The sequence below is a fragment of the Sceloporus undulatus genome, chromosome 6, assembly GCF_019175285.1.
Source record: "Sceloporus undulatus isolate JIND9_A2432 ecotype Alabama chromosome 6, SceUnd_v1.1, whole genome shotgun sequence".
NCBI classification, from domain to species: domain Eukaryota; kingdom Metazoa; phylum Chordata; class Lepidosauria; order Squamata; family Phrynosomatidae; genus Sceloporus; species Sceloporus undulatus.
Genome location: NC_056527.1, coordinates 12,316,368 through 12,330,593, shown reverse-complemented (window position 1 = coordinate 12,330,593; position 14,226 = coordinate 12,316,368). Strand labels below are relative to the sequence as shown.

Sequence of the window (14,226 nt, the reverse complement as noted above, 5' to 3'; positions counted from 1 at the left end):
CCAAGAATAAATGCTCACAGTAAGTATAAAACTCTCATTCCAAATTACTGTATAGTCTTCTTTTGATTTCTTGACTACACTCTCCATTTTCATTTATGACTGAGCCTAGGTATAAAAAGTACTTTTAAAATTGGATGGTTTAATTCTTGTTCATGATTGGTTTAGAATTATGATCTCCAGGGAATACAATGGATAATTGCACTATATTTCTGTTATGTTTACCTGTACACCTGAGTACTTCTGGGATTTATTTTAAATTTCTGTAGCATGTTTATTTTATGTGCGACTTGCAACAGTCCGCCCCCCCCCCCCCCCGAAAGCATTCTCCTTTACAAGGTTCAGACCCACAAACCATAGGGAAGGCTATTTAAATTTTGTTTCGTGAATACTAAATAGGTACTATATAGTATATATAATTTGCAGTGGGGACATTTGTTGCCTGCCAGTAGTTTAATAACAGTAAAATCTGTTGCTGGCTTGAAGTGGGAGAGGAGAGGACACCATGCAACTAATACACTGTAAAACTATCACCCAAGAACCACTGGAAATAATTCTTCGTATGATGATCTGTCCCCACCATTGCTATTAAATATAAAATTAGTCCTCATTCCATTCTAATGCAGAGTTTTCAATACCAACACTGCCATTTTTGGAAAAAAATATATTCTTCTTCTATACTATGGTATCAGATATTTCAAATTATGATACTGCTGATGTAAGTCAACATGTGAAGGCCATTTCCAGCAGGCACTACGTCATGTGTCTATGCTTGAACTATACTATATATTATACTGAATGCCCGACTGCATTTCATTTATCCCCATATCTTTTAGTTAAACAGCAGCTGAGGGAGAAATTTTTTCTTTAGTTTATTTTAACAATTGGATAGCCTGGCTTCTTTAGCCCGTGGAACAATTATTTCAGTGATGCTATTGCATTACATTTGTCACTGATTTATTCAAGAAAAGCAATTATACTTTAAAATGAGAATTTGGCTGGTGTTTGAGTGGCTGTAGTAGCACTTGGGCAAGCTCCTAAGTAAGCAGCATAATGAAGTCATAATGACTTGTGAAAGTGCTTGTGCAAGTACAATCAAAATATTAACACTGACAAAAAGATGACAGGGGTGTTTTTGGAAATTAGAGATGACTTGTGCTAGTGGAATGATATAATATGCGACCTATAGTGTATATCAAGAGACCTTGTGTGGTTTGAGCATTGGACTATGACTGGAGATCATTTCGCTGCTTGGCCATGGAAACCCATTGTGTAAACTTAGCCAAATCACTCACACTCAGCTGTAAGATAAGTTCGCTCTAGGATCTTCATAAGTCGGAAACAACATGAAGGTACACAACAACAATAAAAATCAAGGCATATTAAATAATGAATGTCTAGGAATATACTGGAGAAATGCACGATGTGTTAATCACAGTTTTGGTAGATAAGTGCTACCAATTAGGGTTGGCCAAGTGAAATGAGGGACAAAGCTTCTGTCGCTTTGATGGTTGTGTAGAAGCAAGAATTTCAGCTGGAGTTGCTTGACATGCAAACAACATCTGATAAAACTCCTGCTTCTACACAACCATTAAAAGGACCATTAAAACGCTTGGCAACCCTTCAACCAATTGAAGAGTCATGCAGTTTATCCCTAATCTTGAAATGCAGGAAAAACCTTGGCAATTTGAACATTCATGCCTTCTTAGGTAGAAGATCTGAATGGGCAATATTTTTATTTTAGGGTAGACTTAATAGTTGCTTCTAGGAAACTACAAAAAGGTTACTATTCATCTTTTGGTTTTTCCCATTCCTGATTTTAAAAAGATAGCATAAAATATTAAAAACACTCATACCATTGAATTGTGAATTTTATATAACTTTTATTTGTGCAGGATGTGATGGTCATTCACCCTGCATTTTCATTGTTTTTATTTTGGAAAGAGACAGTGAGATGGAAATAGTGTTTCTGGCATATTGTATTTCAATACCCACATCATTCCTGCAGCAAAAGAATAAAGCTAGGACCTTCTTTATATTAAAAAGGAAAATCTGCCGTTAGCTATTAGTTTTCCTGAATCCAAGGAGACGGGTGGGGCAGGATCAAAAATACTTATTTGATCAAAGTTATTGGCTCTGAAGGTATTCTAACCTATGTGAGAAAGATGAAAGGTGTTGTTTTTATTGCACACTAGTAACAGTGTAATTTTGAACTAATTGGTGTTGAGCTGCCAATCACCTACAGGGAATGCAAATAGATACTCCTACAGTTTCCTTTGAGGTACTGAAATATTATGTTGGGGCTGGAAGAAAAACAAAATAATACTGTTAAATTGACCTTAAATGAGCTGCTTTGTGGTTTTCTTGGAGAATCCCTTCTAACTTTTCATGACTAGTATGAACAAGTTCTGTCAAACAGTTTGATTTATTGGCTAGACAATGCCGACATTAAACTTTTGTGCTTGTTTGAAATAAAGTTGAGAGGCTATGGTGCTTTGAATAGTTTGTGCTGTCTTTCAGAGATCCAGTTTGATTGCTCTGAAATGTTGCCTTGCTCTTTGGGAAAAGTATTGGGATTAAGGTTACCCTGTTATCATCTTGGAGGAAGTTGTAAGAGTTGTCATTTCCTTGTCAGTGCAAATATTAAACGATTTTATGTATTTCCTGTCAACATTGATGTGAAAATTACTGCAGATGTAGTGAAAGTGAAGTGCATCTAAATTCCTGTACTGAGGATGTACAAAGGAGCCTTAAGAAGCCAGTTGGTCCTTCTAGCCCACTTCTCTGTGCTTAGAGTAACAGCCGGTCTTTAAAGTTGTCTGATAGGTCTGATAGTTTCAACTAGAGATGCCAGTTGTGAGTGAGTAAACATGGTCCATCTGGATTCATAGATGGTTCTGTAGCTGCTGATCTATGGCCACTTAAAAATATAAAATCTGGTTGAATCTTATTTTCATTATGTTTTGATTGCTTAATTTTATTTTAACTTTTGTATCTTATGGATTTTAAAAGTATGTATTTTAATTTGTTGTAAGATGCTTTGAGTCTCAAACTGGAACAAAAACAGGAACAAACAGGCAAATACGTACAAATAAAAATAAAAATATGATTGTGGATGCATTTAGTTTTATCCTGCTACTGCTGTCAATTCGGAATATAGTTCCTACATTTTTCCATTACATTTTGTAATCATTTTTGGGAAAACCTGTTGAGTAGTTTGGACAGTGCTAAAGCATATAGCTTTGTGGACACTAACATTTCACTATACTGAATCAGAAGTTCACAAGAGGCCATAATAACTTGTACTTGAGGCACAATCACACCTTAATCAGTCTATGCAGATCATTCCACTGGTAAGCAAGCCCAATGGAGAGTAAAGAAAACTAAACCACGGGTATATTTCATGTAACCTACAAGAAATCATAAAGGAATAGCTCTCTTCTTCTTCTTCTTCTTCTTCTTCTTCTTAACCTTTATTTATAAAGCGCTGTAAATTTACACAGTGCTGTACATGCAATCTTTTTAGTTAGACGGTTCCCTGCCCTCAGGCTTACAATCTAAAAAGACATGACACAGAAGGAGAAGGGAGTGGTGGAGGGAAAGGGTAAGAGGTCCAGCAGTTCCTCTCAACCTCCGAGGCCTGGACCAAGGCAGATGGACTGGAGGGAGGGCTTGGCTTCAGAATGGAAGGTTAATCATTATCCAGGGAAAATACATACTCACAAGTAGGATAATACATATACAGTACATAGCAATACAGGAAATGGATCGATAAACAGCCAACAACAGAACATCAGATAGTAAGCGACAATTATGCGATGCCTGGGAAGGCTTCTCTGAATAGGATGGTTTTCAACTCCGTTTTGAAGCTGGTTAAAGAAGTGATGGCTCTTGCTTGTGGAGGAAGAAGGTTCCAGGAGTGAGGGGCAGCAAGTGAAAAGGGGCGAATCCGGGATGGGGCAGAGGAAATCCTGGGCTGGGACAGGAACCCTTGACTACCAGAACGGAGGGCCCTGGTGGGAAGGTGAGGAGAAAGAAGGTCTGATAAGTAAGGAGGGGCCAGTCTATGGAGGGCTTTGAATGTCGACAGCAGGAGCTTATACTGAATGCGAAAAGGGAGAGGGAGCCAGTGAAGGGATGCCAACACAGGAGAGATGTGGTCAGAGTGGTGGGTGGAAGTGATAATGCGTGCAGCTGAATGCTGGACAGAGATTAAAGGACGGAGGTGAGAAAGAGGAAGCCCAGCCAGGAGGACATTACAGTAATCAAGTCGTGAGATCACTAGGGCATGGACCAGGATCTTGGCAGTAGAGGCGGAGAGATATGGTCAGATTTTGGCAATATTGTACAAAAAGAATCTACAAGCCTTGGCTGTGGTCTGGATCTGAGGGATACACGACAGAGAAGAGTCAAAGATAAAGCCAAGACTGCGGGCTTGCTGGACTGGTTGAATGGAAATGTAGTCCACAGAGACAGAAAAGGAGTGTTGAAGGTTGGGCTTAGGAGGAAAGACAAGAAGCTCCGTCTTGGACATGTTGAGCTTCAAACGCCGATGGCGCATCCACTGCGAGACAGCTGTAAGGCAAGACGAGACTTGCTGTTCAAGCCTTGGAGAAAGGTCAGGGGCAGAAAGATACAGCTGGGTGTCATCGGCATACAGATGGTAGGAAAAACCAAAAGAGCTGATGAGTTTTCCTAAGGACAGCGTGTAGAGAGAAAACAGAAGGGGACCCAGAACAGAGCCCTGGGGAACTCCAACAGATAAGGGAACAGGAGAAGAAGTCAGACCCCCTGCAACTACTGCAAAAATCTGCCAGACAAGTAAGATCTAAACCAGTCGAGAACAGAGTCTGAGAACCCAAGGTCAGAGAGTATGTCAATTAGGAGACAGTGATCAACAGTGTCAAAGGCTGCAGACAAATCGAGAAGAATGAGAACAGAGTAAAGGCCATTAGCCTTGGCCTGTAAAAGGTCATTCGAGATCTTAGTGAGAGCTGTCTCTGTAGAATGCCTTGGGCGGAAACCAGACTGAAAGGGATCGAGAATGGAGTTGGCTTCAAGAAACTCAAGACAGCGCGAATAAACAACCCGTTCCAAAACCTTAGAAAGAAAGGGGAGAAGAGAAATCGGACGATAGCTAGACAAAGAGGAGGGGTCAAGAGAAGGTTTTTTCAGAATTGGGGAAATGAGAGCATGTTTGAAGTCCGACGGGAAGGAACCTGTAGAGAGAGAGAGAGATTGAAGATATGGAGAAGCGAGGGCAAAAAGGAGGGAGCTATAGAGATTAGAAGACGAGTAGGAATAGGATCAAGAGGACAGGTAGCAGGTTTGGAAGAGTTCAGAAGTGTAGAGACTTCATCCAAAGAGGCAGGAGGAAAGACAGAAAATTTGTTAGGCGAAGGCGATAGAAGATTAAGAACAGAAGAAGAATCAGGAGGGACTATCTCAGAGCGAATAGTGGTAATCTTAGAGATGAAATAGTTAGCAAAGTCATTAGGAGAGAAAGATGAAGAGACAGGAGGAGAGGGAGGTTTAAGCAAAGTGTTGAAGGTGGAGAACAAATGCTGCGGGTGCCTCTCATTGGCAGAAATCAATTATTTGTAATAATTCTGTTTAGCCATAGAGAGGGTGCGTGAGAAGGAAGAAAGAACAAATTTGAAATGGATAAAATCAGCCCACTCTTTGGACTTTCTCCAAAGACGTTCGGCTGCTCTAGAGCAGGACCGGAGAAACTTAATGTTGGGGGTAAGCCAGGGCTGAGGTCTAGTCTTGGAGGAAGAAATGCGTACAGAGACAGGGGCAAAATGGTCAAGAGTTGAGGAAAGAGTGGAGTTAAATAAAGACATAGCTGAATCAGCAGAATCCCCGAGATTTCTTCATTGATTGCATAAACAACGAAGAAAGATACATTTTGAAGATAATCAATAAAATGCTTTGATTACAACTAAGTTTTCAAAATCTTACATACACAAGTAGGCAAGTCTTTCTTGTTGCCTCTCTTTTTTCAGTTCTGGCAAATTATGGCGTAACCTTGATCCTCACACAATAAATCATGATGATTTCTTTTACAAGAATATAAACCTAATTCACACCTATTTTATGGACTTCAAGTAAAAATGGAATTGGAGTGCTTTCAGTTTAACAATATCTAGATGAACAATTGCTTCTTTTGTTTAAAAATAGGCTATTATTTAAATGCTAGCAAAGCAGAGATTTGTATTGCATTTCTGGACTTCTAGAATCTGTGTTTTAAGATACAGTCATTTACTTTTGAGCAATGGGAAATTTGTGGCTTTCTGAATGTTGTTGGGCTGCAATTCTTTAAAACCATTGTTATGGTCGGTGCAGGCTAGGTCTGCTGGAAGTTGCAGTTTATCGACACACCTGCTCTGCAGAGAACAAGCATCTTATCTAATTGTCTTTAGAGGTTGCTTCATTAAATCATATATCAATCCCTTGATTATAAAGATAAAGTGGGTTAAGGTTTGGTAGCATGCTGTTGTTGCAGTGTAAAATTTCTTTGCCATGCAAAGACACAGCTTATTCAGGGGAATGAAGTTGTGGTATAGTCCATCTTGTGTTTTCTTTCAGCATCATTGAACACTATTTTTACTTCATACATGCTTGGAGAGGCAAGAAAAAATTTCATGGGGCATTCAGTGTTATGGGACAGTTCTACTGTAGAAGCCTTTATATTTTATAATAACATTTGTCTTAATTTATCTGGCTCGGACTTTGCAGCTTGTAAAATGGTAGCATGTTACATGAGGGTTGTTTTAATAGTCCAAATCCAAGTGACAGTATCTTTGTCCTTGAACAGGGATTTCTTCCCCAGTGGAGTATAACACAAAACAGCTGGAACAGGAGCTGAATAATGTGAAGAACATGAAGACAAAATTGGGTAATTACATCAGGTCTTTTGTGTATGTCCTGGAGCTCACTTCTAGATGGTGTAAGCAGCATTGTGTATATATATTATCAGAGGTGCTTACCAAATCTCTATTGATATATACAGCAGGAGATCATATTAGCAACACAGAAAATTTGTTTGCATTTTGTGAACTTCCACTAAGTACTTAAACATAATTGTGAGCTGTTTTCTTTAGTTTTTAAATTAACATTTCATCTGATTATGGGTGGGGAAAACAGTGAAGAAGATAAAAAGAGCCCTTCTGAATCAGACCAAAGGTTATTTGAGTTAACATTCTATTTCCATATTGAAAGTAGCTTTAACCTTTTGTTCTCCAGCCACTGATATCCAGAGGCATCTTTCTTCTGAGCCTTGAGGTAGCATCCAGACATCCTGACATGTAGCCATTAATAGCCCTATTCTAGCTGTGGCTGTGTCATTGTTTTCTTCTGTATTCTATCCTTTCCCCAAAACTGAGAGTCAAAGAAAAATTTATCTGTTGTTTATTTATGCATCTTACCTGGACTTTCCCTGAAAAAGTGGCCCTCAGCATGGTTAATCAGCATAATTAAAACAAATTAGACAATTAAACATTTGAAGTCCTCATAATAATCTCTGCAGTTAGGTGAAAGCATAGTTTCTTTTGTCCTCTTATTCAGGTAAATTGAATGACTGTGGGTTCTAGAATTAGGAATGAGAGCGAAATCTACTTTGATAATTTACATTTACATTGAAATTTTAGATGGCTTAAGTATTTTAGCTTACTTGCCAAGTAGTTGGTTTTTGGAAGGTTTTGTGAAAATACAAATTTTACAAATAGAAATCTGTATAATTTACTAGGGATAGACCCCCCCCCCTTTTTTTTTTTTACATTACCGACATTTTGCACAAATGTTGATTGCCATGAAAATCTTGTATTATTTCAGACTCCAATTGACAGATGTTTGGATAATTGCCTACATGTATTCACACACACACACACACACACACACACACACACCCAGTATATCTTTCAGCCTTTTCCTAGTCATGGCAGGAACCAATTCAATACTTGTAGAAAATGTCTTTGCAGTTTGTAGCTGGCAGGGTAGGAGGATCTAAGTTCCTCAAGAAAGCATGGATATACTAAGAAGTTGCTTTGAAGTTTTCTGCAGTGGAAATTCATACAGCAGTGCCTCTTAGGTTGCCTGATGTAGGAGACTGTCACTCACTCTAGAGTTGGATACCAAATTTGTGTCCATTTGTTACAACTGTTTTCTTTCCCAGAAACTCACTGTGGACTGGCTCATTGACTGGCATGGCCTATGGACCTTGTGTGGCTGCGCTTATAGAGCTTCTGATATTCAAAATGTTTGTCTGAAGTCACTTTACCTAGGTTTTGTTATTTTCCTTTTAAAAGAGCGGCGGAAAAAGGCTTCTGCATGGGAGAGGAATCTGGTATATCCAGCTGTAATGATATTGCTGCTAATTGAAACGGTAAGCACTAACTTCCTTTCATTATTTAAATCTCACCTTTCTTTCTGATATTAGTGATCTTTCTCATCTTCCATTTGTGAGCTAGGTATCAGAAATATGGAGAGCTGCTGATTCTTTGTCTCCTTACACTGCTACATTTATATTTTCTTCTTTGTTACAGTGGGAATTTTTCTTTTGAAACTCAGAAATGCTTGTCATTGTGTAAAATACAACGACATTTTAAAGCCTTCACATAGGACTGGCATAGATGTTTCTGTTCTTTTTCTTTTCATAGGCAATCTCAGTCCTTCTGGTTGCTTGTAATATTCTTTGCCTGTTGGTTGATGAAACTGCAATGCCGAAGCAGTCACGGGTAAAGTATTGTTGGTTTTTTTTGGTGTTAACTGCAGTAAAAGGCACAGTAATTACACATCTCAGAAATAATTTGGTTTCCTTCTAGTAGTGGAGCTTTAGTCTGGGAAAGTTGGTATAGAATTGCACTTTCTTTTTGAAAGGATGACTTATGCCCTCTGATAGCAGCTGTATGTTTTTGCTTAGTAGCCATACTCAAAAGAGCTTTGTACATGCTTTGTATCATGAAACATGTTTAAATAGAGAATAGGAAAGAATCTCAGTAACCATAGTCTGAACCAGCGTTATTTGGACATAAACAGTGTACACAGTTGGGCTTGTTAGCTGTCACCATCTAAATGATGCTGAATAAAACTGTTCAAAGTCTCTTCCACCTGCATTGTCCAAAAGGTGGAAGAGGCAACAAGGGGTCAGCTATTTTAGATCTGATTCTAACCAACAGGGATGACTTGGTTAATGGGGGTGGGTTCATTAGGTGGAAGTGACCATGTTCTCCTGAAGTTTGTTATACAGTGGAAAGGAGAAGCCAGGCATAGTCAGACATGCATCCTAGACTTTAGGAGAGCTGATTTCAGTAAACTTAGAGAAATACTGGGGGTGATCCCATGGTCAGGAATACTAAAAGAGAAGGAAAATGGAGCAGAGGACAGAATAGGGAAAATTCTGCAGAGAATAAGTAAAGAGATAGTACAGGAATATCTGGTTAATCTAAATGAATATAAGTCTCCTCATGAACTACATCCGAGAATATTAAAAGAACTGGCAAATGTAATATTGGAGCCATTGACAATAATTTTTGAGAACTCCTGGAGAACAGGAGAAGTCCCAGCAGACTGGAGGAGGGCAAACAGTGTCCCCATCTTCAAAAAGGTGAAAAAAGAGGATGCCAACAATTATCGTCAGTTAGTCTGACATCAATACCGGGAAAGATTCTGGAGCAGATCATTAAACAGAGAGTCTGTGAACATCTAGAAGGCAATTCTATAATCACAAAAAGTCAACATGGGTTTCAGAGAAAGAAGTCATACCAGACAAGTCTAATATCTTTTTTTGATAAAATTACCAGCTTGGTAGATGAACGGAATGCTGTGGATATAGTATATCTTGATTTCAGTAAGGCCTTTGACAAGGTTCCCCCTGACATTCTTGCAAACAAGCTTGTAAATTGTGGGCTAGACAAGGTAACTGTTACATGGATTTGTAGTTGGTTGACCGGCCGAACCCAAAGGGTGCTCAACAATGGCTCCTTTTCATCCTGGAGAGAAGTGACCAGTGGGGTCCCACAGGGCTCTGTCCTGGTCTCAGTGCTATTCAACATCTTTATCAATGACTTGGATGACAGAATTGGGGACATACTTATCAAATTTTCAGATGAAACCAAATTAGGAAGAGTAGCAAATACCCCAGAGGACAGGATCAAAATTCAAAATGACCTGAATAGAACAAAGCTGGGCCAAAGCTAACAAAATGAATTTCAACACGGAGAAATGTAAGGTACTGCACTTAGGGCGGAAAAATGAAATGAATGTATATAGGATGGGGGACGCTTGGCTGAACGAGACTACATGTGAAAGGGATCTAGAGTCCAAGTATAACACAAGTTGAACATGAGTCAGCTGTGAGATGCAGCAGCTAAAAAGGCCAATGCAATTTTAGGTTGCATCAATAGAAGTATAGTGTCTAGCTCAAGGGAAATAATAGTGCCACTCTGACCCTATACAGACAGCCAAAATAAAGCTGCTTCGAGTCACTTTGGAGGTACAGTGGTACCCCGGGTTACGAAATTAATTTGTTCCGCCGCCGCTTTCGTAACCCGAAATACTTCGCAAGCCGAAAAACCCATAGGCGCTACAGGAAATGACCCTAGCGTCCAGAAGGCGTCCAGGGAGGAAAGAGAAAGGGTGAGGGGGGGGAAGCAGGCGGGGGGGACAGGGAAAAGGGCTGGGCCATGCAAAGACACAGCTTTTAGGGGAATGAAGTTGGATAGTCCACTTGTCTTTCAGCATCATGAACACTATTTTACTTCAACATCTTGGGAGGCAAGAAAAATTCATGGGGGCATTCAGTGAGGACAGTTCTACTGTAGAAGCCTTAATATAATAACATTTGTCTTATTATCGGCTCGGACTTTGCAGCTTGTAAAATGGTATAGCGTTATGAGGGGTTTATAGTCCAAATCCAAGTGACAGTATCTTGTCCTTGAACAGGGATTTCTTCCCCAGTGGAGGTAATAACACAAACAGCTGGAACAGGAGCTGAATAATGTGAAGAACAGAAGACAAAATTGGGTAATTACATAGTCTTTGTGTATGTCCTGGAGCTCACTTCTAGATGGTGTAAGCAGCATTGGTTATGTATATATATTAGAGGTGCTTACCAAATCTCTCATTGATATATACAGCAGGAGATCATATAGCAACACAGAAAATTTGTTTGCATTTTGTGAACTTCCCTAAGTACTTAACATAATGGTGAGCTGTTTTCTTTAGTTTTAAATTAACATTCATCTGATTATGGGTGGGGAAAACAGTGAAGAAGGTAAAAAGAGCCCTTCTGATCAGACCAAAGGTTATTTGAGTTACATTCTATCCTATTGAAAGTAGCTTTAACCTTTTGTTCTCCAGCCACGATATCCAGAGGCATCTTTCTTCTGAGCCTTGAGGTAGCATCAGCAGACATCCTGACATGTAGCCATTAATAGCCCTATTCTAGCTGTGGCGTGTCATTGTTTCTTCTGTATTCTATCCTTTCCCCAAAACTGGAGAGTCAAAGAAAAATTATCTGTTTGTTATTTATGCATCTTACCTGGACTTTCCTGAAAAAGTGGCCCTCAGCATGGTTATCAGCATAATTAAAACAAATTAGACAATAAACATTTGAAGTCCCATAAAATCTTGCAGTTAGGTGAAGGCATAGTTTTCTTTTGTCCAATCTCTTATCAGGTAAATTGAATGACTGTGGGTTTCTAGAATTAGGAATGGAGAGCGAAATCTACTTGATAATTTACATTTACATTGAAAATTTTAGATGGCTTAAGTATTAGCTTACTTGCCAAGTAGTTGGTTTTTGGAAGGTTTTGTGAAAATACAAATTACAATAGAAATCTGTATAATTTACTAGGGATAGACCCCCCTTTTTTTTTTACATACCGACATTTTGCACAAATTTGATTGCCATGAAAATCTTGTATTATTTCAGACTCCAATTGACAGATGTGTTGGATAATTGCCTACATGTATCACACACCACACACCCCCCCCCCCACCCCCCCAGTATATCTTTCAGCCTTTTCCTAGTCATGCAGGAACCAATTCAATACTTGAGAAATGTCTTTGCAGTTGTGTAGCTGGCAGGGTAGGAATCTTAAGTTCCTGCAAGAAAAGCAGGATATACTAAGAAGTTGCTTTGAAGTTTTTCTGCAGTGGAAATTCATACAGCAGTGCCTCTAGGTTGCCTGATGTAGGAGACTGTCACTCACTTAGAGTTGGATACCAAATTTGTGTCCATTTGTTACAACTGTTTCTTTCCCAGAAACTCACTGTGGACTGGCTCATTGACTGGCATGGCTATGGACCTTGTGTGGCTGCGCTTAGAGCTTCGATATTCAAAATGTTTGTCTGAAGTCACTTTACCTAGGTTTTGTTATTTCCTTTTAAAAGAGCGGCGGAAAAAGGCTTCTGCATGGGAGAGGAATCTGGTATATCCAGCTGTATGATATTGCTGCTAATTGAAACGGTAAGGCTAACTTCCTTTCATTATTTAAATCTCACCTTCTTCTGATATTAGTGACTTTCTCATCTCCATTGTGAGCTAGGTATCAGAAATATGGAGACTGCTGATTCTTTGTCTCCTTACACTGCTACATTTATTTTTCTTCTTCGTTACAGTGGGAATTTTTTCTTTTGAAACTCAGAAATGCTTGTCATTGTGTAAAATACAACGACATTTTAAAGCCTTCACATAGGACTGGCTAGATGTTTCTGTTCTTTTTTTTCATAGGCAATCTCAGTCCTTCTGGTTTGCTTGTAATATTCTTTGCCTGTTGGTTGATGAAACTGCAATGCCGAAGCAGTCACGGGTAAAGTATTGTTGGTTTTTTTTGGGTGACTGCAGTAAAAGGCAAGTAATACACATCTCAGAAATAATTTGGTTCCTTCTAGTAGTGGAGCTTTAGTCCGGGAAAGTTGGTATAGAATTGCACTTCTTTTTGAAAGGATGACTTAGCCCTCTGATAGCAGCTGTATGTTTTTGCTTAGTAGCCATACCAAAAGAGCTTGTACATGCTTTGTATCATGAAACAGTTTAAATAGAGAATAGGAAATAATCTCAGTAACCATAGTCTGAACCAGCTTATTTGGACATAAACAGTGCACACAGTTGGGCTTGTTAGCTGTCACCATCTAAATGATGCTGAATAAAACTGTTCAAAGTCTCTTCCACCTGCTTGTCCAAAAGGTGGAAGAGGCAACAAGGGGTCAGCTATTTTAGATCTGATTCTAACCAACAGGGATGACTTGTTAATGGGGGGGGTTCATTAGGTGGAAGTGACCATGTTCTCCTGAAGTTTGTTATACAGTGGAAAGGAAAGCCAGGCATAGTCAACATGCATTCTAGACTTTAGGAGCTGATTTCAGTAAACTTAGAGAATACTGGGGGTGATCCATGGTCAGAACTAAAAGAGAAGGAAAATGGAGCAGAGACAGAATAGGGAAAATTCTGCAGAGAATAAGTAAAGAGATATACAGGAATACTGGTTAATCTAAATGAATATAAGTCTCCAGGACCTCATGAATACATCCGAGAATTAAAAGAACTGGCAATGTAATATGGAGCCATTGACAATAATTTTTGAGAACTCCTGGAGAACAGGAGAAGTCCCAGCAGACGGAGGGCAAACGTCCCCATCTCAAAAAGGGGAAAAAAGAGATGCCAACAATTATCTCAGTTAGTCTGACATCAATACCGGGAAAGATTCTGGAGCAGATCATTAAACAGAGAGTCTGTGAACATCTAGAAGGCATTCTATCAATCACAAAAAGTCAACATGGGTTTCAGAGAAAGAAGTCATACCAGACAAGTCTAATATCTTTTTTTGATAAAATTACCGTTGGTAGATGAAGGAATGCTGTGGATATAGTATATCTTGATTTCAGTAAGGCCTTTGACAAGGTTCCCCATGACATTCTTGCAAACAAGCTTGTAATTGTGGGCTAGACAAGGTAACTGTTACATGATTTGTAGTTGGTTGACCGGCCAACCCAAGGGTGCTCAACAATGGCTCCTTTTCATCCTGGAGAGAAGTGACCAGTGGGGTCCCACAGGGCTCTGTCCTGGTCCCAGTGTTATTCAACTCTTATCAATGACTTGGATGACAGAATTGGGGACATACTTATCAAATTTTCAGATGAAACCAAATTAGGAAAGAGTAGCAAATACCCCAGAGGACAGGATCAAAATTCAAATGACCTGAATAGAACAAAGCTGGGCCAAAT

At 39.3% G+C, this 14,226-nt stretch overlaps 1 protein-coding gene across 5 annotated transcripts in view; it reads left to right on the top strand.

The window, feature by feature from the left end:
* LMBR1 (limb development membrane protein 1) overlaps window positions 1–14,226 on the top strand; it is a 79,350-nt gene that overhangs the window by 47,004 nt on the left and 18,120 nt on the right. For all 5 annotated transcript variants that reach the window (XM_042473372.1, XM_042473373.1, XM_042473376.1 and 2 more), the window contains 3 exons: window positions 6,818–6,898; window positions 8,307–8,383; window positions 8,658–8,735. In XM_042473372.1, the coding sequence (XP_042329306.1) occupies window positions 6,818–6,898; window positions 8,307–8,383; window positions 8,658–8,735 (236 nt within the window). The remainder of the gene's footprint in view (window positions 1–6,817; window positions 6,899–8,306; window positions 8,384–8,657; window positions 8,736–14,226) is intronic.